This window comes from Cervus canadensis, chromosome 12, assembly GCF_019320065.1.
Source record: "Cervus canadensis isolate Bull #8, Minnesota chromosome 12, ASM1932006v1, whole genome shotgun sequence".
Taxonomy (NCBI): domain Eukaryota; kingdom Metazoa; phylum Chordata; class Mammalia; order Artiodactyla; family Cervidae; genus Cervus; species Cervus canadensis.
This window is the reverse complement of record NC_057397.1, coordinates 61,485,693-61,510,172: the sequence shown is the minus strand read 5'-3', so window position 1 is coordinate 61,510,172 and position 24,480 is coordinate 61,485,693. Positions and strand designations below refer to the sequence as shown.

General features: G+C 36.1%; 1 protein-coding gene across 13 annotated transcripts in view; it reads left to right on the top strand.

Moving 5' to 3' along the window:
- The window catches only part of VPS13B (vacuolar protein sorting 13 homolog B), a 774,030-nt gene that overhangs the window by 305,275 nt on the left and 444,275 nt on the right, over positions 1 to 24,480 (top strand). For 12 of the 13 annotated variants that reach the window (XR_006272367.1, XM_043484079.1, XM_043484085.1 and 9 more), the window contains 2 exons: positions 10,167 to 10,276; positions 18,178 to 18,325. Coding sequence is in view for 12 of the 13 variants with exons in the window: in XM_043484079.1 (XP_043340014.1) it covers positions 10,167 to 10,276; positions 18,178 to 18,325 (258 nt within the window). In the remaining variant the exon portion in view is untranslated. The remainder of the gene's footprint in view (positions 1 to 10,166; positions 10,277 to 18,177; positions 18,326 to 24,480) is intronic. The other variant, XM_043484083.1, reaches the window with a different exon arrangement.

The window sequence follows — 24,480 nt, the reverse complement described above, 5'->3', positions numbered from 1 at the left end:
GTTGTCTTTGATTTCTTTTTTTTTTTTCATTTATTTTTATTAGTTGGAGGCTAATTACTTTACAGTATTGTAGTGGTTTTTGTCATACATTGACATGAATCAGCCATGGACTTACATGTGTTCCCCATCCTGATCCCCCTTCCCACCTCCCTCTCCACCCGATCCCTCTGGGTATTCCCAGTGCACCAGGCCCGAGCACTTGTCTCATGCATCCATCCTGGGCTGGTGATCTGTTTCACCCTAGATAATATACATGTTTCGATGCTGTTCTTTCATCAGTATCTTCTAGTTTTCTGAGTATAGGTCTTTTGCCTCATAAGGTAGGTTTATTCCTAGATATTTTATTGTTTTGTTGCAATGATAAATGGAATTGTTCCTTTAATTTCTCTTTCTGATCTTTCATTGTTAGTATATAGGAATGAAAGAGATTTTTGTGCATTAATTTTGTATCCTGCAACTTAACCAAATTCATCAGTGAACTCTTGTTTTCTGGTGGTATTTTTAGAATTTTTCACATATAGTTTCATGTTATCTGCAAACATGACAGTTTTACTTCTTTCCCAATTTGGATTCTTTTTATTTATTTATTTTTTTCTTCTCTGATTGCCATGTCAAGACTTCCAAAACTATGTTGAATAATAGTAGGAAGAGTGGACATCCTTGCCTTGTTCCTGTTCTTAGAAGAAATGCTTTCAGTTTTTTTACCATTGAAAATGATGTTTGTTGTGGGTCTTATATGGCATTTGTTATGTTGAGATAGGTTCCCTCTATACTTACTTTCTGGAGAGTTTTTATCATAATCACTGTTGAATTCTATCAAAAGTTTTTTCTGCTTCTATTGAAATGATCATATGGTTTTTATTCTTCAGTTTGTTAATGTGTATCTTATTGATTGATTTATATATATTGAAGAATCCTTGCATCCTTGGGATAAATCCAGCTTGATCATGGTGTATGATCTTTTTAATGTGTTGGATTCTAGTATTTGCTAGTATTTTGTTGAGGACTTTTGCATCTATATTCATCAGTGATACTGGTCTGTAATTTTCTTTTATTGTGATATCTTTGTCTTGTTTTGGTATCAAAGTGATGGTGGACTTGTAGGGTGACCTTGAGAGTTCCTCTCTTTGCAATTTTCTTAAAGAGTTTGAGAAGTATATGTGTTAGCTCTTCTCTACATGTTTGATAGACTTCACCTGTGAAGTCATCTGGTCTTACTTAGACTTTTGTTTGTTGGAAGATTTTTAGTCACAGTTTCAATTTCAGTACTGTGATTGGCCTGTTCATATTTTCTATTTCTTTTTAGTTTAGTTTTGGAACGTTGTCGCTTTCAAAGAATTTGTCCATTTCTTCCAAGTTGTTCATTTTATCGCCATACAGTTACCTGTAATAGTCTCCTATGATCTTTTGGATTTCTGTGGTATCAGTTATAACTTCTCCCTTTTCATTTGTAATTTATTGATTTGAGTCCTCTTCCTTTTTTTCTTGATGAGTCTAGGTAAAGGTTTATGAATTTTGTTTATCTTCCCAAAGAACAGCTTTTAATTTCACTGATTTTTGCTGCTGTTTGCTTCCTTTCTTCTTTTCTGTTTCATTTATTTCTGTTCTGATCTTCATGATTTCTTTCTTTCTACTAATTGTGAGGTTTTTGTTCTTTCTCTAGTTGCTCTAGATGTAAGGATGTAAAGATATCCTTACAACAGATGTAAGGATAGGTTGTTTATTTGTGATTTTTCTTGTTTCTTGAGGTGAGAGTTGTATTGGTATAAACTTCCTTCTTATAACTACTTTTGTGTTATCCCATAGGTTTTGGGTCATTCTGCTTTCATTGTCATTTGTTTCTCGTGGTTTTTTTTTTTTCTTTTTTTGAAATTTCTCCTTTGATTTCTTCAGTGATCTGTTGGTTATTTAGTAGCACATTCAGCCTCCATGTCTTTTTGTTTTTTACATTTTTTTTCTTGAATTGATTTTTAATCTCATAGTATTGTGATCAGAAAAGATGTTAGATACAATTTCAGTTTTATTAAATTTACCTAGGCTTGATTTGTGACCCAATATGTGATCTCTCCTGAAAAATGTTCCTTGTGCACTTTAGAGGAAATGTATTTTATTGCTTTCAGATAGAATGTCCTGTAAATGTCAATTAAATCTCTCTAGTCAAATGTGTTATTTAAGGGTTGTGTTTCCTTATAAATTTTCTGTCTGGATGATCTGTCCATTGGTGTTAGTGGGGAGGTAGTCCTGTACTTTTATTGTGTTACTGTTGATTTCTCCTTTTATGGCTTTTAGCATTTGCCTTATGTATTGAGGTGCTCCTATGTTAGGTACATAAATATTTACAGTTGTTATCTTCTTTTTGGGTTGATCCCTTGATCATTATGTGGTGTTCTTCCTTGTCTCTTATCATAGCCTTTATTTTAAAGTCTATTTTGTCTGATATGAGTATTGCTACTCCAGTTTTCTATGAATTTCCATTGGCGTGGAGTATCTTTTTCCATCCTCGCATTTTCAGCCTGCCTGTGTTTTGAGGTCTAAAGTGGGTCTCTTGTAGATAGCATATATCCAGGTCTTGTTTTTGTATCCATTTAGTCAGTCAGTCTCTTTTGGTTGGTGCATTTAATCCATTTACATTTAAGGTAATTATTGGTATGTATGTTACTGTTACCATTTTCTTAGTTGTTTTGGGTTTGTTTTTGTAGGTCGTTTTCTTCTCATGTGTTTCCCACCTAGAGAAGTTCCTTTAACATTTGTTGTAAAGTTGGTTTGGTGATGATGAAGTCCCTCAGCTTGTCTGTAAAGCTTTTGATTTCTCCATTGAATCTGAATGAGATCCTCACTGGGTAGAGTAATAATGGTTGTAGTTTCTTCCCTTTTATCACTTAAAAAAAATTCCTGCTATTCTGTTCTGGCCTACAAAGTTTCTGTTGAAAAATCATCTGATAACCTTACAGAGATTTCGTCTTATGTTATTTGTTGCTTTTCCCTTGCTGCTTTTAATATTTTTTGCGTGTGTTTAATTTTTGTTAGTTTGATAATATGTGTTTTGGTGTCTTTTTCCTTTGTTTTATCTTATCTGGGACTCTCTTGTGTTTCTTGGACTTAGATAACTATTTCTTTTCCCATTTTAGGCGAGGTTGTGACTAGCAACAACAGCAGCAGTGACTATAATCTCTTCATATATTTTCTCAGACCTTTTCTTTTGTTCACCTTCTTCTTCTGGGTCACCTGTAATTTGAATATTGGTGGATTTAATTTGTCCCAGAAATCCCTGAGAGTGTCCTTATTTCTTTTCAGTCCTTTGTTCTTTGTTCTACTCCATAGACGTTATTTGTACCATTCTATCTTCCAGGTCATTTTTCTGTTCTTCTGCCTCAGTTATTCTGCTATTGATTCCCTTTTGTACTTTTCGTTTGTGATTGTGTTAGTCATCACTGTTCATTTGTTTTTTAGTTCTTTTGTGTTGTTATTAAACATTTCTTATATCTTCTTGATGCATACATTCTATTTCCAAGATCTTGGATCTTTACTGTCATTACTGTGAATTTTTTTTCAGGTAGATTGCCTGTGTATATGTGTGCTAAGTTGCTTCAGTCGTGTCCAACTCTTTCCCCATGGACTATAGGCGGCCAGGCTTCTCTGTCTGTCGACTTTTCCAAGCAAGAATACTGGAGTGGATTGCCCTGCCATTCTGCAGGGAATCTTCCCAACCCAGGGATCAAACCCATGTCTTTTATGTCTCCTGCATTGGCAGGTGGGTTCCTTACCACTAATACCACCTAGGAAGCCCGTGCAGAGTGCCTGCTCCCGCTGTTTCTTTTCTCTTGTGTGTTTGTATCTTGCTCCTTCTACAGAGACGTACTTCTCTTTTGCCACATGGTGTCTTAATTTTCTCCTTTCCAGAGACTGCAAGGCCATATCCTTGTGCTTCTGCTGTCTGCTGCCTGGTGGGTGAGGTTTGTCCTGGGGCTTGTGTTGACTTTGTGGTGGGTAGGGACTGGTGCCTGCTCTCAAAGGTTGGCCAGAGGGTCCTCTCCTCTTCCAAATATTCTCTTTAAAGGCAGCATTCATGTTACCAAATGCAAGCCTGAGAAATCCCTGTTGGGAGGTATTTTCATTTCTTCTAGCACAGATTGCCCTGCTTGGTTCTCCCTGAAATATATAGAGTGACTGGAATATTTCTCTGTTTTCCTTCTTTGCCCTGACTTCCTCAGGCTCCATGCATCTGAATTGAATCTCTGTGGGATCTTTCTCGTCTCTCCAGTTCCGTCCCCTGTTTTTCTTATTAGCATTTGATGGAGGCTTATTGAAAAAGGGTGGCATTTGGATAGATGACTCTTGTTTCTGTGGTTCTCATTAATCCTAAAGTGTCAGTCTGTCTCCAGCTAGCTCTTTATGTATTTGTTAAAAGTTCAGTTGTTTCCTTCTTTTCTTCTCCTCCTATTGGCTTTCTCAAGTATAAAAGCCATTATTCATTTCTTTTGCCCTTATGAGGGGGGCCTTTCACTTTTATGATTTCTGTTCATAAAAATCTGTCTAGTGAATGTTGAAAAGCTTTGATAGGTTACCTAGCTTCCTCTTATTGTTACAATGAGATAGAATTCTCTTGTGATTTTTGTATCCTATGAGAAAGGGAAATAATTATTAAGTAACATGAGCTGCCATACACACACCTAAAAAATCTTATGATTCATTTACACTAAATTTGACTGTTATCTTGGATAAGGGTTCCAGTAGTTGGCAGCTCATCCCTGCTTTGTTGTTTTTTAGTGTCTGATTCTCTCTTACCTTTATTCCCCACACTTGTTTTTGAAGTATTTATTCTTCCCTTATTGTTTACTTAATAATGTAGTCAAAAGTTTTGAAATTATTCTTAGAAATCAGGGTAACAATTTCTTAAGAGCCGTATTAATCTGAAATGTTCTTTATTGTTGTTGTTCAGTTTCTAAGTCATGTCTGACTTTGCGACCCCATGAACTGCAGCATGCCAGTCTCCCCTGTCCTTCACTATCTCCCAGAGTTTGCTCAAATTCATGTCCACTGAGTCAGTGATGAGTTGCATGAGAAAAAAATAGTAAGTTTTAGCTACTTAAACTTAGATGAAGATTAATATGTCTGTGTTTTTGTCTCATTCATTGGTTCATGATAAATGTAAAGTACTTTTTCCTGTTAATAACTTGGTATTTTGCAAGACAGTCTCATTGGTTGGCAAGGTTTCTGTTACTGATAAGCATGTATGTTTAATTTCATGCTCTGCAACTTTGGTCTCTAACCCTTATTTCAGTTCTCATTTTTAGCTTAGGGTGTAACTGAAAATGACAGTGGTGCCTTGGTTTAACTAATTGGTGAAGCCTGAATGGAATGTGTACAAGTGAGCCATTTGGGCAGTGAACAGAGGAGTAAAGCACACTTTTCTCGTTAGTTGTCTCCCAGGCTAAAATTAAACAGAATAATATATTGCCAAGCTTTAGTGATATATGGGGCATCTGTTCTGAGTCAACTCAGTATCAGACTAATTGTCTGCACACTTATATGCAAAACTTGTGTGTTATTTTTAGAGGTCTTGTCTCATAAATTGAATATAATATAAAAATATCCCTTTAAATGCAAAAGAATGTTATCTCTAAGTTATAATTTCAGCTAAATTGTTGTTAAATTAATAGGTTGTTCTCTTTTATTACATGTTTAGCTTTCATGAAGTTGAAGCCTGGCTCTTTGTCATTTAGTCATTTTTGGTATAATGCAGTTGTGTAACATGGATATTTATTGGTAAAGTATTTAATTTTTTCATTATAATAAAGTAAGACTTTCAAAATTAATTGTCCATGTGAAAATATTTATCTATTTTCATTTGTTTTCCTTTCCCTTTGTCTACCATTCCCATTTTAAAGATGTGCTAATAACTTACTGGGAAAGTTTTTAAAAATTTACTCAACCTGTTCAGTTTTTTGAGCATATGAAAAGACTATTAAAATAACTTGTCTCATAAGGAGAATTATATAATTCCTTAATTTACTTTTGTCTTCTGAAGTTTGTATACTTTTAAATTTATAACTGCTTTGTTTATATAGATTTTTCCCTGTATTTTCATCATAATTTTGAAAAAGTTTGTACGTTGCTTGTACTTGAGGTATATAGTATTTTGTTGTTCTTTGGTTGCTCAGTCGTGTCTGATTCTTTGCAGCCCCCATGAACTGCAGCACACTAGACTTCCCTGTCCTTCACTGTCTCCTGGAGTTTGCTCTAACTCATGTCCATTGAGTTGATGATGCCATCCATCCATCTAATCCTCTGTTGTCCCGTTCTCCTCCTACCCTCAGTCTTTCCCAGCATCAGGGTCTTTTTCAATTAATTGCTCTTTGCATCAGGTGGTGAAAGTATGATATTAGAACAAAACTTTCCTGAGTCCTTTTCTGGTTAGTGGCCCGAGGTGACCTCTACAAATAGTATGCTATTCACTCAACCCAGAAAACCGCCCTAAATCATGCAAATCAAGAGGTTCAAATCTTCATGTTCCCTTTAAGAACACTCGTGAAGCTACCCAGAGCATTAAGGGTATGCGTGTCTGAGGGGCCACCAAGTATCTGAAGGATGTCACTTTAAAGAAGCCGTGTGTGCCTTTCCGTTTGTTGCCTCTTCTCTTTCCTTGGTTCATGTCTCTGGGATTTAATTACGCATATGAGTGTTGTCCTTACTCCGTTCTCTTAACACCATTTTGATTGTTTTATTTTTCTATTTCAGATACATTCTAAATTATCTTACTGTATTTCTTCTGTTTTATTAATTTTCTCTTCACCTACCTGCTACTTGACCTGTCCAGTGAGTTTTTCTTAAAGTTGCTAGGTGTGCACAGGCTAAACAGTGGGTCTGGATACAGGGTTGGTGACCCCAAAAGAGTACTGAATTTTTACCACCTGTGCTTAAAAATTCAGAAAAAAGATGAAATTCTTTAAGATCAAAGATCCTGATCTTAAAGGCTTAAATGTAGATTCTCTGGTCCTTGAGCACGTCCAGGTGAACAAAGCCCCAAAGATGCAGCACAGGACTTAGAGAGCTCATGGTCAGATCAGCCCATAAATGACCTCTCCCTTCCACATTGAGGTGATCCTTACTGAGAAAGATCAGATTGTTTCTAAACCAGAAGAGAAGGTTTCATAGAAGAAAAAATCATCCCAGAAGAAACTGAAGAAACGAAAACTTATGGCCCAGAAATAAATGCTGCAAAAAATAAATGCAATGAAAGCAAAAACAAAAATTGACTTATTTACTTCTAAAAATCCATTTATTCTTTTTCTTCTTTATCATCTTTTATTTGTAACACTTTGTATGCATGAAGTTGTTTTGAAGTAATGTATAATAAATATCATTGAATATTTGCTGAGAAGTTGAGTCAGTTTATTTGATTTTTTACACCTTGGGAGATTATTAAGGATTCTTTTCTGATTTTCTTTTTTCTTTAGTATTTTGTTTCTTCTTTGTTTGTTTCATGTAGGTTTATTTTTAATTATCCAGTCTGGGTTCATTGGACTTCTTAGGTGTGAGGTATAATATATTGTGGCAATTATGTAAGATTCTCAGTAATTAATTTTTATCAGCATTGGCTATTCTCATTCCTTGGTTACTCTCTTTGGAATTTAATTAGATATATGTTTGTTCTTCTTACTCAGTTCTCTTATCTCTTAATATCATTTTGTTTCCTTTTATTTTTCTATTTCTGATACATTATAAATTATTGTATTTCTTCTATTATATCAATTTTCTTTTAACATATCTAATCTGCTATTTAACCTGTTCAATGAGTTTTGGGAGCCTTGCTTGTAGATCAGCTGGGAGACCTTTTTTCACTTCCTGGGTTGGGGAGATTCCCTAGAGAAGGGAAAGGCTACCCACTCCGTTATTCTTGGGCTTCCCTGGTGGCTCAGCTGATAAAGAATCTGCCTGCAGTGCAGGAGACCTGAGTTCAATCCCTGGGTTGGGTAGATCCCCTGGAGAAGGGAACAGCTACCCACTGCAGTATTCTGGCCTGGAGAATTCCATGGAGTTTTGGGGGGCTTCCCTGGTGGCTCAGTGGTAAAGAATCCATCTGCCATTGCAGGAGATGAAGATTCAATTCCTCGTGTGGGAAAATAGAAAAAATGGCAACCCATTCTAGTATTCTTGCCAGGAGACTTCCATGGACAGAGGAGCCTGGGGGCTGCAATCCATGAGGTTGCAAAGAGTTGGACAGGATTTAGTGACTAAACACCAAAACCAACAATAACGAGTAATTTACTTCAACAACTAAATCTGTCATTTCTCTGCTTTCCATTTTTCTTTAAAATATGTTCTCTGCTAATACTTTCTCATAGTTCTTAATCATGATTCCATATTTTAGTATTTTAAACATTTTCAACATAATTTTTTCAACATGGGCTTTTTTCAACTAACCTATCTATCTACCATTTATTGTGATTTCTTCAGCTCCTACCATGAGACAGGTACTTTTTTTAGATGCTGGAGATACAGTTGAGGGCAAAACTGACTAATATTATTTCCTTCATATTCTGTTCATCCTAAGGGAGTTAATACTATTTTTATAAAAAATACGTATAGAAATTTACTATGTTATTTACAGATATACATGACGTGCCCCACATATATTAAGAATGGGACATTCTGGTTTAGTTAAGTTTATGTGAGCTACTTGTATTAGAAAAGGATAAAAATGTTTTAGTTAGTATGATGGAATAGAAACTTGTTACACTGCAGCTTTGTGTTTTATGTGAGAATGTTAGCCTGCATTTCATCTAGACAGCTCTCTCTCTTTGCTTCTGAACATTTAAAGCTGTAATTTATAGTGATTTATTAAGTGGTTATAATAATGCTTCCTTTAGTTCTATAATATAAACAAAAAAGGGAGATAATATTCCATTCTCATGGCCAATATAGACACTGCTGTTTGTCTAGAATATAGTTTATAATTTTATAATAAAAAACTGTAATAAAGTAGTTTATTATATTTTTAATGACAGATACACAGTTAATAAGCTATAATTCACATTCCATAAAGTACATTATTTTAAAGTACATAATTTAGTGGGTTTTAGTATATTTGCAAGTTGTCGCAGCAATCACCATTTTCTGATTAGAATGTTTTAATCACTCCCCAGGGAACCACCTGTCTATTAGCATGTGTTTCCCTTTGTTTTCTCCCAGCCCTGGTGTGCATTGATCTCCTTCTTCCTTTATGGCTTTCCCTGTTGTGGTCATTTCATGTAAGCGCAGTTGTGTAATATGTGACTTTTTGTAACTGACTTATTTCACTTAGCATGTTTTCAGGGCTTATTCATGTTATAACATGTATCAGTACTTCATTCCATTTTGTGGTAAAATAGTTTTCCATTCTCTGGTTCTACTACACTTTGTTTATCCATTCAGCAATTCTTGGACATTCATGTTTTCCCATTTTTTGGCTGTTGTGAATAATGCAGCTATGAAAATTTGTGGACAGGTTTTTCATGGATATTTGATTAGTTCTGTTGATATATGTAGAAATATGATTGTTGGGTCGTATTGTAACTTTATGGGCTTCTCTGGGTGGATTAGATTTTAAAGAATATGCCTGCAATGCAAAGACCCAGGTTCTATCCCTGGCTTGGGAGGATTCCCTGGAGAAGGGAATGGCAACCCACTCCAGTATTCTTGCCTGGAGAATTCCATGGACAGAGGAGCCTGGTGGGCTATAGTCCATGTGGTCACAAAGAGTTAGACTGGATGGAGCGACTATCTCTCACACACACACACACACACACACACACACACACACACACACACACACACACACACACACACACACACACACACACACACACACACACACACACACACACACTGTAACTACAGTCCATGTGGTCACAAAGAGTTAGACTGGATGGAGCGACTATCACACACACACACACACACATTGTAACTGTTTATTTTGCTTTTTGAGGAAATACCAATCTGTTTTCCAAATTGTCTGCACTATTTTTTGTTCCCACCAACTATGTATGAAGGTTTAATTCATCCACACCCTTTGCAACATGTATTGTTGTTTGTCTTTTTATCATGGCTATCTGCAATAGGTGTAAAATGATATCAAGCTTATTTTTTTAGGAGGAATATAATAATTTAAAAATCTTGCTTTTTAGGTGCCGTACTCCTTTGTAATGTCCAAGGACTAGCAGTTAATATTGACCCTGTCTTATACACCTGGCTCATTTATCAACCTCAGAAGCGAAGCAGTAAACATATGCAGCAGGTGAGAAGTTTTTATAATTCTCTAAATACCTTTTTCTTATTTAATAGAGTTATATATTTATTAGCTTGATTTTGTTTATGGAGGTACCATAATTCTTCTGTCCCCTACTCTACCTGTTTCAAGCAACTTGGCTCTTTAATTTCTATATAAGAAACTACAGCTCAAAATAGACTTGCTTGATTGTTAAAGGGACTTGCTACATAATTGCTTGTAAAGGAGATACTTTAGAGAGAGTAAGTTAAGTAGGCTTGTTTTACTGACTTACTTTCCCTCATAGTGCCTACGTATTTTTTCTCAGAGTATATATTTGTTCTCTGGTACATAAGAATTGTTCAGGAAGTATTAGCTTTCATTTTCATTGTCTCTGCATTTCTTTCTTCATCTGTAGATTTTTTTTTCAACAAACATGCATTGAGTGTGCTTAACTCTGGTGTTGGGATGGTTGGTGTGAAAGACTTGCAGTATGAGTTTATTTAGAGGTGTCTAAATTACAAAGTTGGGCTTCCTTGGTGGCTCAGATGGCAAAGAATCTGCCTGCAGTGCAGGAGACCCAAGTTCAATCCCTGGATTGGGAGGGGCCAATTATGGTCCCCAGAATACTTAAATTTAACTCTGTATGTTATATTAAGTATAATTCTGACAGGTGGGTTTTAGCATTCCCATTTTAAAGATGAAAAAACTGTTGCTTATTATTGAGATTAATTTGTCTATTTTCACACGTCTAGTATATCACCGAACTAAGAATTTTTGAGGCCAAATTTATGTGGTATTGAATTGTATTTTCCCATTGACTTATTTGAAGTTTTGTAATACTCTACTTGGAGTAGCTTTGTATTTTTTTCTGAAGAAACTTAAAGCTAGTTGATAGGAGAAAATGTATAATTTCATATTTACATAAGAGTGTAAAAGCTGAACTAAAAAAGTGCAATCTATGTCTCAAGGAGCATCTTTTTAAGTTTTTTTTTCTTTTCATTTTGTCCTAATTTCATTTGAAACTTCTATCATCCCTTTCCCATTTCATACTTCCTTTTATCAAAGTGAAAAGTGAAGGTGTTAGTACTCAGTCGTATCCACCTCTTTGTGACTCCATGGACTGTAGCTGACCAGGCTCCTCTGTCCGTGGGATTCTCCTGGTAAGAAAAATGGAGTGGGTAGCCATTCGCTTCTCCAGAGCTCTTTCCAACTCAAGGATCAAACCCGGGTCTCCTGCATTGCAGGCAGATTCTTTACCACTGAGCCACCAGAGAAGCCCCTCCTTTTATCAGATAGTTACAGAATTCAATCCAGTATACTGGCTACTGGGGCTACAGAAATGAAACTCAGGGCTGAGAATATTCCTTCCTCTAGAGGTATTTAGTGTATTTAAGAATGTGAAGAAGTGTAGCAGTAACCCCATTCTTAGTTCGTCCCTTGTATCCATAGAGGATTGGCCCTGGTCCTCCCTCCCCTACAGATATAAAAATCCAGGATACGTATGTCCCTTGGTATAATAGGTAGCCCTTTGTAGTCTCAGGTTCCAGAGCCACACAAAGTGCTGAGTATAATTGCTGTGTTAGATGTATTTACTGGAGAATATGAAAAATAAAAGGAAGCATTCTCATATCAGGTGAGGGTGGGTGTTAAAAGAGGGAATTGACAATTGAAATGAGTATCATAAGAGTAAGCCAGAAAAAGAAGGTCATTATCAACTAAAGTTTACCAGCAGAGGCAAAGAACATGGAGTAACTTGGCAAGAAAGGAGCCTTCAGTGTTTGCAGGCATGAGCCAGGTGTTCTTATAGAGAGTAGCAGAAATTGAAAGCCAATTCATAAAATATTTTAATGGTAAACCAGACATTTAAATGTTTTATTTGTAATGGTAAAACTTTATCCTGAAGTGTACAGAGGAAGTATAGGAAACTAATATAGGCTTGGATTTTAGAAAGTTTAACAAAAAGTATGGGTAATGGAGAAATTAAGAATAATGACAGGGATTATTTGAGAAAAATTTGTAAAAGTTTTTCTTCAGTTGAGTTCAGTCGCTCAGTCGTGTCTGACTCTTTGTGATCCCATGAATCGCAGCACACCAGGCCTCCCTGTCCATCACCAACTCCCAGATTTTACTCAATCTCATGCCTATTGAGTCAGTGATGTCATGCAGCCATCTCATCTTCTGTTGTCCCCTTCTCCTCCTGCCCCCAATCTCTCCCAGCATCAGGGTCTTTTCCAATGAGTCAACTCTTCCCATGAGGTGGCCAAAGTACTGGAGTTTCAGCATCAGTCCTTCTCTTACTGAGGTATAATTGACATATAACATTATATTAATTTCAGATAGCAACATCATTCATTATTTGTATGTATTACAAAATGATCACCACTGTGAGTCTAGTTAACATCCATTACCATACATAGTTAAAATTTTTTTGCCTTGTGATGAGAAGATTTACTCTCTTAGTAATATACAATAAAATTTGCATACAATACAATATGCAGATATACAATGCATATCATTAACTCTCTGGAGAAGGAAATGGCAACCCACTCCAGTATTCTTGCCTGGAGAATTCCATGGACATTGGAGCCTAGAGAGCTGCAGTCCGTGGGGTTGCAAAGAGGTGACATGAATGAGTGACTAACACACACACACATTAACTGTAGTCCTCATATTGTTCATTATGTTTTATAACTGAAAGTTAGTACTTTGGACTGCCTTTACTCATTATACCACCTTCTCCCCAACTCCCCTGTCTCTGGCAACCACCTTCTCTTCTCTGTATGTATGAGTTTGATACTTTGGGGGTTGTTTTGTTTTGTTTTGTTTAGATTCCACATATTAATGTGGTATTTGTCTTTCTTTATCTGACTTAGCAAAATGGCCTCAGTCCATCCCTCTTGTCACAAATAGCAAGACTTTCTTCTCTTTTAGGGTCTGAGTAATATTTGATTGTATTATAAGTTTTTCATTGGTTATCTTATAACTGATGTGATTATCTCCAGCTCACCATATTTGCCAGGTATTGTTCCAGCAGCTTAAGTAAACTAGTGTTTGTTTGATTGATAGCAAGCACCTTCAAAGAGTTTTATTTTATTTTTATTACTTATTTTATAAGTAGATTTTAGTTAAATATTCCCTGGTGGCTCAGTCGGTAAAGAATTTGCCTGCAATTTTTTGAGACCTGGATTTGATCCCTGGGTTGGGAAGATCCCCTGGAGAAGGGAACGGATACCTGCTCCAGTATTCTTGCCTGGAGAATTCCATGGACGGAGGAGCCTGGTAGGTGACAGTCTATGGCGTCGCAAAGAGTTGGATATGACTGAGCAACTTTCACTCACTTATAAATATACATATATATTTTTTAATTTCCATGCTATTTCATTTCGTTTAAAACTACAAATATCCAATCCTCATTCACAGATGCAAATAATATTGAGATAAACATTTCTATATTTGCATTTTTCTTTAATTATTCACCTAGAATATATTTTTAGAAGTGTAGTAGTTTCAGGCATGTGGTTTAGCACATTTTAATGCCTTTGTTTTACTGCCAGTTTGATTCCAGAATTGGTGTACGATCTATTTTCATCAGCACTTCATAGTACTACTATCTTGCTACAGTTCAGCATGTCTCAAAAATATACTTTAAAAAATGCTTTTAATCTAGTATTTTAGTCTTACATTTTCTTTCACATGGAGAATTGAGAGAATAGTACAGTTGAACCCTGCGACCTTATTGTTCAGTTTCAATAACTATCAACCCATGACTATTTATTTTTACTTTTAAAATGTGTTGTGTGAAAAAATGCTAATATTCAGAACTAGTGAAAATGTAGAAAATGGATGAACTCATTTGCTATTCTTGTGAGTGAAAATTAATAAATCTAGCAGTATCTAATACCATGACTATACCCTATAACCGCCAAATTCCACTTTTTGTTAGAGCTATGTTCTTACAGTGACATTTATATGAGCCTATGAAGTCATGTATAAGCCTCTTACTGCATGATTGTTTGCAATGGTGTAAAACTGGAGACAACCTAAATGACTCTCTCTAACAAAGTAGGTAAATAAAGCATGGCACGTTCACATAATGTATTATTTTATTGTTAAAATTTATTTAATAGCTTTTAGTATGGAAGTATCAAAATTACATTTAATATAAAAATCAACTTCCCAAGGACATATGCAAAATGAAAGTACTTATATTTGTCCCAATCTACCCTGCATATATTCTATATTTTGTATATAATCTGTATTACATATAATACAGCTTGTGTGTAAGTAAGTAAATAGAGGTGTTAAAAACTTAAAGGATCGTGTCAGTATCGTAATAGTGATTGACTCTGGGAGGAATGGGCTGTCAGTTAACAATTAGGGATTTTAGCTTTATCTGTATTATTAGATTTTTTCTCCTTAAGAAAAAGAAATATGATAAATTGTTAATTGCTAGTAATTTCTGTTTATAATGAAAATATGAATGTTCTTTTATTCTTTTTAGTTTCCTATATTTATTTTTGCATTTATTAAATTAGTAATAAAGGAAAATTTTATAGAAAGAGGATCAAAAGGCTTTGTAGGTGTTTTGGGATTCTAGGATATTGACGGGACAAGAATAGGACAGAGCTGGGGCTGGGCACAGTGGAAGTCTGGAGGAATATCCCGTACCAGAAGGCAGAAGAATATAAGCAGAGCAACAGGAGGTTGCTAAAAATAAATGCTGCATCATATGGTATTTTTGGCTAGGGTAGCTGTATTTCCAAAAAGTGGTAGAAATCACTAATCATACTCTTTATATAGTATCTTTTCATGCCTGATATGTAGCACCTATGTTAGCAGTCATTCAGCAGATATTTATGGAGGACATGGAACATCAGACTGGTTCCAAATAGGAAAAGGAGTACGTCAAGGCTGTATATTGTCTCCCTGCTTATTTAACTACTATGCAGAGTACATCATGACAAACACTGGGCTGGATGAAGCACAAGCTAGAATCAAGATTGCCGGGAGAAATACCAGTAACCTCAGATATGCAGATGACACCACCCTTATCGCAGAAAGTGAAGAACTGAAGAGCCTCTGATGAAGATGAAAGAGGATAGTGAAAAAGTTGGCTTAAAGCTCAACATTCAGAAAACTAAGATCATGGCATCCGGTCCCATCACTTCTTGGCAAATAGATAGGGAAACAGTGGCTGAGTTTATTTTGGGGGGCTCCAAAATCACTGCAGATGGTGACTGCAGCCATGAAAGTAAAAGACGCTTACTCCTTGGAAGGAAAGTTATGACCAACCTAGACAACGTATTAAAAAGCAGAGACATTACTTTGCCGACAGAGGTCTATCTAGTCAAGGCTATGGTTTTTCCAGTGGTCATGTATGGATGTGAAAGTTGGACTGTAAAGAAAGCTGAGCGCCGAAGAATTGATGCTTTTGAACTGTGGTTTTGGAGAAGACTCTTGAGAGTCCCTTGGACTGCAAGGAGATCCAACCAGTCCATCCTGAAGGAGATCAGTCCTGGGTGTTCACTTGGAAGGACTGATGTTGAAGCTGAAACTCCAATACTTTGGCCACCTGATGTGAAGAACTGACTCATTTGAAAAGACCCTCATGTTGGGAAAGATTGAAGGCAGGAGGAGAAGGGGACGACAAAGGATGAGATGGTTGGATGGCATCATCGACTCGGTGGACATGAGTTTGAGTAAACTCTGGGAGTTGGTGACGGACAGGGAGGCCTGGCATGCTGCGGTTCATGGGGTCGCAAAGCGTCAGACACGGCTGAGTAACTGAACTGAAATGAATGGAGGATTTGTGTTTGACATTGCTAATCGCTGTAGATATTAATTTTACAGCTGCGTGTAAGACATGTAAATGCCTTACCCTCTTGTTCGAAAGGGTTTTTATTTGGCCTTTTCCTGTGTTTTTGTTGTTGTTGTGTCTGACTCTTTTGCGACCTCAGACTCTCTTGTGTCCTCATGGACTGGGGCCCTCAAGGTTCATCTGTCCGTGGGAATTCCCAGGCAAGAACACCGAAGTGGGTTGCTATTTCCTTCTTCAGGAAATCTTCTGGCCTGGGGATCGAACCCTTGTCTCCTGCGTTGGCAGGCAAATTCTTTACCACTGAGCCATCAGCGAAGCTTGCACCCACAGTCGCAACCACGAACATAAAGATTTTCTTTGTTGTTGTTTTGGTTAGTTACAATACCATAGCTTCCATTAGTCTTATCTTGGACTATTATGCATGAGTTAAGTATCACACATAATTTTTCTCTATTTATTATATATTAATTTTGATTCTAAACTTGATTGTAACTTCTTAGAGTGCTTCATCATGTTCCATGCTTATAAATGATGGCTAGGAAATTCAAAGGATTATGAAATCACTAAATGTTAGAGCATAAAGAGATTTTCTAGTAGACATCTCCACCCCCTTATTTTATAGATGAATAAGTTTAAATTAGACTCACTATTTCTCATCTAGGTGTTAAATACTATCTCCTATTTAGATTTGTATAAATATTATCAGTTTGACTAAATACTTAACATGAAAGTAGATATTCTATGTTGTGATGTTTCCCACAATGACTATAATTTGTTCATTTTCTGTTTATCAATTTTCTTGTCGTTTTAATCAGAGTCATAGTTTGTAACATGATTTGGCTTTTTCCCATTATATCATGTGGTTACATAATGTGCATATGTTCTCATTGAAATATTAATTAATAATTTAAGCAATATTAAATAAGCATCAAATTGGTGAAGCTTGAAATTGGATTTGTAAAAGTGTGGATGTTGTAGTATCGTTGAGCATAACATTAGATCACACTGCTGCCTAACAGCCCCCTCCAGATTCATCATCTGATGCAGCTGTATCACAGTTATCATCTGTTGTTTCCCAAACTGCAATTTCCTTCTCAATTTGTGGCTGAAACCCAACATTTGATGATTGTTTTCCACTCAGTTCAACATTGATCTTTGATCCTACAGCAAACTTAAAAATACCTTTTTTTTTTTTTTGCCAAAAATCTGACAAGATTGTATTGGGCGTCATCAGCAGTAACATCAGACTTTATTTCAGTGAATAAAGATGAAACAGCTGCTTTGTTGTCGAGATCAGCACTCAGGCATTCAGCATAAGATCATAATGTTTTCCAGCTTTCTCTAACTATAGATGTTTCTCTGTGCTTCCTAAATATGCTGTGGATGTCACTTTGTCAGACAAAATAGATTTTTAGCAATTCTCCCAAAGTTGGGCTGTCTTTATTAATAATGTACATAATCAGTTTATATAAATATTTCCCTGAATATGATTTTATAAGGATAACTTTTCATTTTCTAGTGATCATAATTTTCAAAGTTAATTTTAGTTTCAATTTGCTTCTACCATGTTATCTTTATATAACTTACTAAAATTTGTGTTAAATTTTAATTATTTCCAAGCGCTCTTGTTTTTTGTGCAGAATTCCGATTGAGAATTGAAATTGTTAAGTGTCCCTGTGGGAATGTGTGAGAGACAGTGATGCAAAGGGAGGGCAAGAGAGGTTGATTGATTTAAAATAATCAAGCCCCATGTATATAGCATGGAGTATGTAGTCAGTTATGTCACAGTATCTTTGTATGGTGATAGATGATAACTAGACATATCACGGTGATCATTTTGTAGTATACAGAAATATCAACTCACTGTCTTGTGCACATCAAGTAACGTAAAGATGTACTTCAATTATACTTCAGTTGAAAACAAAATATGTGGACACACAGGGGAAAATGCTAAGGATGGTTATCTCTGAAGGTGGAGATTAAGGGTGGTTATTAAGTAAAAAAAAATAGTAAAGCATCGACCCCAGCATGTGAAGGCCTTTCTTCAGTGATGCTATGTTTACACTTAAGAAATAGTAAATAATTCAGTTTTTCATTTGACTCTCTCCAGCAGCCTGTGATCGCTGTTCCTCTTGTTGTGCCAGTTAGCAGAAGGAAGGAGGATGAGGTGTCTGTTGGAAGCGCACCCTTGGCAAAGCAGCAGTCATGTCAGGCATCTGAATATGCCAGCAGCCCTGTAAAAACAAAAACCATAACAGGTATGCGTCAAAACCAAAAAGGGTCTGTGATTTCACCCTCACTCTTAGCCAAGGAGTTATCTAGGCCATAATTTCATGAATGCTGACCAAAGACACAGGACTCCTGGAATAGAGACAAAGGACTTTATTATCTATAGCATTAGCAGTTTTACCAAAGTATTAACATGTTTGTGTGTGTGTGTGTGTCCCTGCCCTAAGCCTTATTTCCTACAGGGTGGCACAAAGAGGGCTAAATGATACCTGTATATAGTGGATTATGTTACAGGAGAGAAACCTCAAGCTTTAAATCAGTAGAAGCTATGCCTGCATTTTCTCTGGGGGAGGAAGGCTCTGTATGCATCTTGCAAGACTGTAAGGAAATCTGCTGTTTGCTCAGGTGAAAGACAATATGTTTGTTTTATGAGGCTGTACACTGTACAGATACCCTTGAAATTACCATTGGGAACAAGGGTACTCTCTGCTTGTACTTACAAGACAGGCAAAAACAAAAGAGACCCTTGGAGAATCATCTCCCAGTAGTATGTTTCTTCTTAAAGTGAATCCTTGAAGTCCACCCTACATCTCAATCTTCTTTCCTCCCACTTAGCTTACTTTGTTAGCTAGATGAGCTATGCAAATATAAAGCATAAATATTCTTCCATAAAACTATCTTTTATTTCCTTTTATGCAGCTTAAAAAACCCACTTGGTGATTTCAAGTAGTGTTTTAAATTTCTCATATTATCCCTTAGATATTCAGCTTTATTCCATATAACTCATAAATCCCCAACCATATTAAAAAAGATTTTATATTTTAAATAATCAAAAGACACTTATTGAGTATTTATAATGGGCCAGACTCTTTTGTAAGTGATTTGAGGGTAGAAATATTAATAAGACGTGATTGCTCCCCTTGAGGAATTTAAAATATGATCATATACACAAGAAGGTTCATGGTAGTATTTGTTTACAGGAAGAGTTCGTTTCCTTACCATATTTAAAAACAACAACAGTAAAAATGCTAACATACATTTTTGTGGAGTTTTATTCATATCTATTATTTTGTGTTCTGTTATGTTTCTTAAAGTAGGATGTTATGTTTATTTTATGGAATCATTCAACTTCCACCTGTCAGTATTCACAAGCCTTTTGCTCTGTTGAGATTTTCTTTACCAATTGATAAAAAATGACTATGCTTATTTTTTGTATCATAGGAAGATGGTCTTTAACTTCAATTGATTTTTTAGTATAAAATTAGACATTTCCTTTAGATAGCATGCTAAGTTTGATATGTAAATCTCTTGATCTGGTAATTTACATAATGGTTTATAAGTATCAGCTTCCATTAAGTATCAGTTGATAAGTTTAATTTTATATGCACATTAACCTCCTGCTTTACTATGTTTAGTCCAGTTCTTTAAACCACATAATAATGAAAGTAATTGTTAAGGATGAGTAAAGATGATAGAAAATACTTATTTAAATGAAATTACATGACATAGAACTATATAGAAAATATGATCCTAGATTTTAGAATGAACTTAACTATGCATGGAGAAGTTTTATAGATAAATTCACATTTCATCAGATAAATTCACAGTTCATCAATTCATGAATGATATTAATATCTGAGGTTTATTTTGCTCTCTTGTGGGTGCTAAGCTGCTTTAGTTGTGTCCAACTTTCGCCACCCTATGGACTGTAGCCCACCAGGCTCCTCTGTCCATGGAATTCTCCAGTCAAGATTACTGGAGTGGGTTGCCATGCCCTTCTCCAGGCGGTCTTTCCCAACACAGGGATTGAACCTGTGTCTCTTAAGTCCTCTGCATTTGGCAGGCATGTTCTTTTACCACTGGCACCACCTGGGAAGGCCCAATTTTGCTTTCTTACACTTTCCCATTTAGTTATAAGAAATTAATATTTTAAGAGAAACCTCAAACATAATCTCTCATCAGTAATTATTAGTTTTTAGAATCTGAAAACATAAATAGCACATTATTCTTTTAAAAATTTTTTTAAGTAGTTATTTTAAAATTTTTATTGAAGCATAACTGATTTACAGTGTTAGTTTCAGATGTACCAAAGAGTGATTCAGTTATACGTATACATATAATCCTTCTTTTTCGGACTCTTACCATACAAGTTATTTACAGAATACTGATTACAGTTCCATGTGCTATATATGGTAGGTCGTGTGGGTGTCTATTTTATATGTAGCAGTGTATGTGTGTTAATCCCAGACTCCTGGTTTATCCTCTTCCCACATGTTGCCCTTTTGTGGGGGCATAAACTTGTTTTCAAAATCTGTGAGTCTGTTTCTGTTTTATAAACCTATTTATCTCAGTAAAAAAATTATATTCCATTCCACATATGAGTAATATCATACAATTTTTGTCTTTCTCTGTCTTACTTGACACTAATGATGATAATCTCCAGGTCCATCTGCATTGCTGCAAATGGCATTATTTTCTTCTTTCTTATGGCTAATATCCCATTATAAGTATGTACTACATCTTCTTTATCCATTTCTCTGTCAGTCATTGGACGTTTAGATTGCTCTCATGTCTTGGCTATTGTATATATACTGCAGTGAACATTGGGGTGCATTATCTTTTTGAATTATGCTCTGGATATATGCTGAAGAGTAGGATTGCTGGATCATAAGATATTACCTCACACTGGTCAGATTCGCCACCTTGAAAAAGTCTACAAAACAGTACATGATGAGGAGGGTGTGGAGAAAAGGGATCCCTCCTGCACTGTTGGTGGGAATGTAAATTGTTGCAACCACTATGGAGAACAGTATGAGGGTCCTTAAAAAGCTAAAAATAAAACTACCATGTGATCAAGCAAATACAGTATTCTTTATTTCAAATTTTAAATGTTAGATTTTGCATTTGAGTTGTGGTTCTTTGCATTTGAGTTGTAGATATGGATATATGCATTTCCTGTCTTTAGTGTTCCCTCATCTCTGGAACCCTTATTTTACATATCCTGTAGATATTCTCATTATAGTTAATGATGTCTGTATTTCCAGCTACTCAGACTAGCATAAAAATTGTTTGTGTGCATATGAGTGCTTAGTCATATCTGACTCTCTGACATCACGGACTGTAGCCCACTAGGTTTCTCTGTCCATGAAATTTTTTCTAGGCAGGAATACCAGAGCAGGTTACTTACTGCAGGTATTCTTCCTGACCCAGGGATCGAACCCAACATCTCTTGCATTGGCAGGCAGATTCTTTTCCACTGTGCCACCTGGGAAACCATACAATTAGCAGTTATCAAACTAATGCCTGTGCTTGCCTTGTTGACGGTCTATGGGCATGTATAGATGGTAAAAAGCTCTGGATATAACATTTCTATCTTATGACCAATGTATCGTGCTCTTTGGATGCCCACCATTTTCAGTTCTCTGGAAACCTTGTTGGTATTCTCTTTTTTGTTGAGAATGCTCTGTGTTAATCATTTTCTTTGCTTAGAATTATGTTTCAGAATTTTCTGTTTTCCAGAAAAAGACTCATAGACTTAGAGAATGAACTTATGTTTGCTGTGGGAAGGGTTGGCAGAATGGATATGTATGGAGTTTGGAATGGACATGGGCACACTGCTATGTAAAATGGATAACCAACAAGGCCCTAGGATATAGCACATGGCATTCTGCTCAGTATTATGTAGCAGCCTGGATGGGGGAGTGTAGGGGAGATTGGATACATATATATGTATTTCTGAGTCCCTTTGCTGTTCACTTGTAACTATCAGAACATTTTTAATTGACTATATCCCAATACAAAATAAAAATAATAATAATTTTCTATTTTATTTTTAATTAGAGTAGACAATTCCTATATTGCTTTTAATTTAAAAATTGAGTCCTTTAAATGTGTACCTACTTCTAAATGTAGTTACCATGATTTTAATTATTTACATTGTATCATAAACTATAGTGAATTTGTTAAGTTTTTCATATGCTTTTACAAATCTGTTTTCTTACTGTTTTTGTTTTACTATTATGATCTTAATTTTAACCTTTTTAAATGTACAGTTCAGTTGTGTTAAGTACGGAGACTGTACCCTACTCACAATAGTTTTTGACTTAAGGTTTTTCAACTTTATGATAGTGTGAAGCCACATGCATTCCACAGAAGCTGTCCTTTGAATCTGAATTTTGATCTTTTTCGAGACTAGCAATATGAGGTAGAATTCTGTGGTAATGCTGGGCAGGGGTAGTGAGCCACACCTTTCAGTCAGCCCTCTAACAGACCAGAGTAAAGGACCAATAGACTCACAGCCATACAACTATTTTGGTTTTTACTCTCAGTACACTATTTAATAAGTACATGAGATATTCAACAGTTTAGAAAAAATAGGCTTTGCGTTAGATAACTTTTCCTCAGTCAGTCAGTCAGTTCAGTCGCTCAGTCATGTCCGACTCTTCACGACCCCATGAATCGCAGCACGCCAGGCCTCCCTATCCATCACCAACTCCCAGAGTTTACTGAAACTCAGGTCCATCGAGTCCATGATTCCATCCAGCCGTCTCATCCTCTGTCATCCCCTTCTCCTCCTGCCCCCGATCCCTCCCAGCATCAGGGTCTTTTCCAATGAGTCAGCTCTTCGCATGAGGTGGCCAAAGTATTGGAGTTTCAGCTTCAGCATCAGTCCTTCCAATGAACACCCAGGACTGATCTCCTCTCCTAACTGTAGGCTAATACAAGTCTTTTGGGCACATTTAAGATAGGCTAGACTAAGCTCTGAAGTTCAGTAGGTTAGGTATATTGAATGCATTTTCAACTTAAGATGTTTCACTCTATGATGGGTTTATCAGGACATAACCCTGTCATGTGTTGAGGCTGTGTATTCACAGTGTTGGGAAATGCACATTTTAATTATTTAACTGTATTTTACAAATAGCTCTGTCAATTTATGCCTAAATTCTTATTAAAATAATCTTTTTGTTTTTGTATTCACAACCTAAGGTCCAAAGTTGGTCTTAAGTTCATCCCCAAGTTATGAGGGCTTCCTAGGTAGCACTAGTGGTAAAGAACCCACCTGCCAGCACAGGAGACGTAAGAAATGTGGGTTCGATTCTTGGGTCAGGAAGATCCCCTGGAGAAGGAAATGACAACCCACTCCTGTATCTTTGCCTGGAGAATCCCATGGACAGAGGAGCCTGGCAGGCTACAGTCCATTTGGTCACAAGGAGTCAGACATGACTGAAGTGACTTAGCACACACACAGTACACACATTATGTAACAGTTCTGGCACGTGAACACCAAGGTTTGGTGATACTACACTGGGTTTGATTTTGCTTTTTAATTATTTATCAAGAAGCACACATCCTCTTCCAATTTCAATGGACTTGACTTAAGTAGCTGGCTACAGGGGGAACATGTACTTGATGTTTGGAAATGTGTTGACAGCAGAACAGCTCTATTGCAGTGATATAGGGACGTAGGACAGGCCAAGTCAAAATAAAAGCATGTTTCACATGAAGATAATATCACAGAATTCTAAATAATCTTCTAGAGAATCTATATATCCTTCAAGACAAGGAAACCATTCAAAGTTATGACATCTGTCTATCCTATATTTGGGAAACGTTATGAACATTAATTTGGAATTCCTGATGAAATTGTCTGATGTCTGTGATGGAGATGAAAACTTTAAAAAACACAGTATCCTTCATAAATGATAGCTCTTTAAAAAATACTAGCCATTTTCATCTTACATGTTTCTGTACCTCTAATGTCTAAAGTACTGTAAGTACACAGTTAAAATAATAGAAAGACTTTTAATTTGACTTGTTAAATACTTCCAAGAACAATGAAGGTGAAAAACTAATTGGCCAATGTCTGTTGGCCAGAGGCGCTTTAGTTTTTAGCGAATGGATGAGAATTGAATGTGTAGAGACAGCCTCTGTATACTACTCTTTCGAGAAAATTGTACTGAAACTTGGATATGTCAATATTATAGTGAGGCAAATGGGAGAGAAGAAAAAATTAGAACTACAGTAAAGCTTATAATAATTTATACAGTGAGATTACAGATAAAGTAGAATATAAGATCTTATAAGCAGGTATAAGATTTAGCAGAGAATTGCCACTTACTCTGAGGAAGAGGTAAGAAGACAAAGTATATATCATTATATGTCAGTTTAGTTAACTATCTCTCTG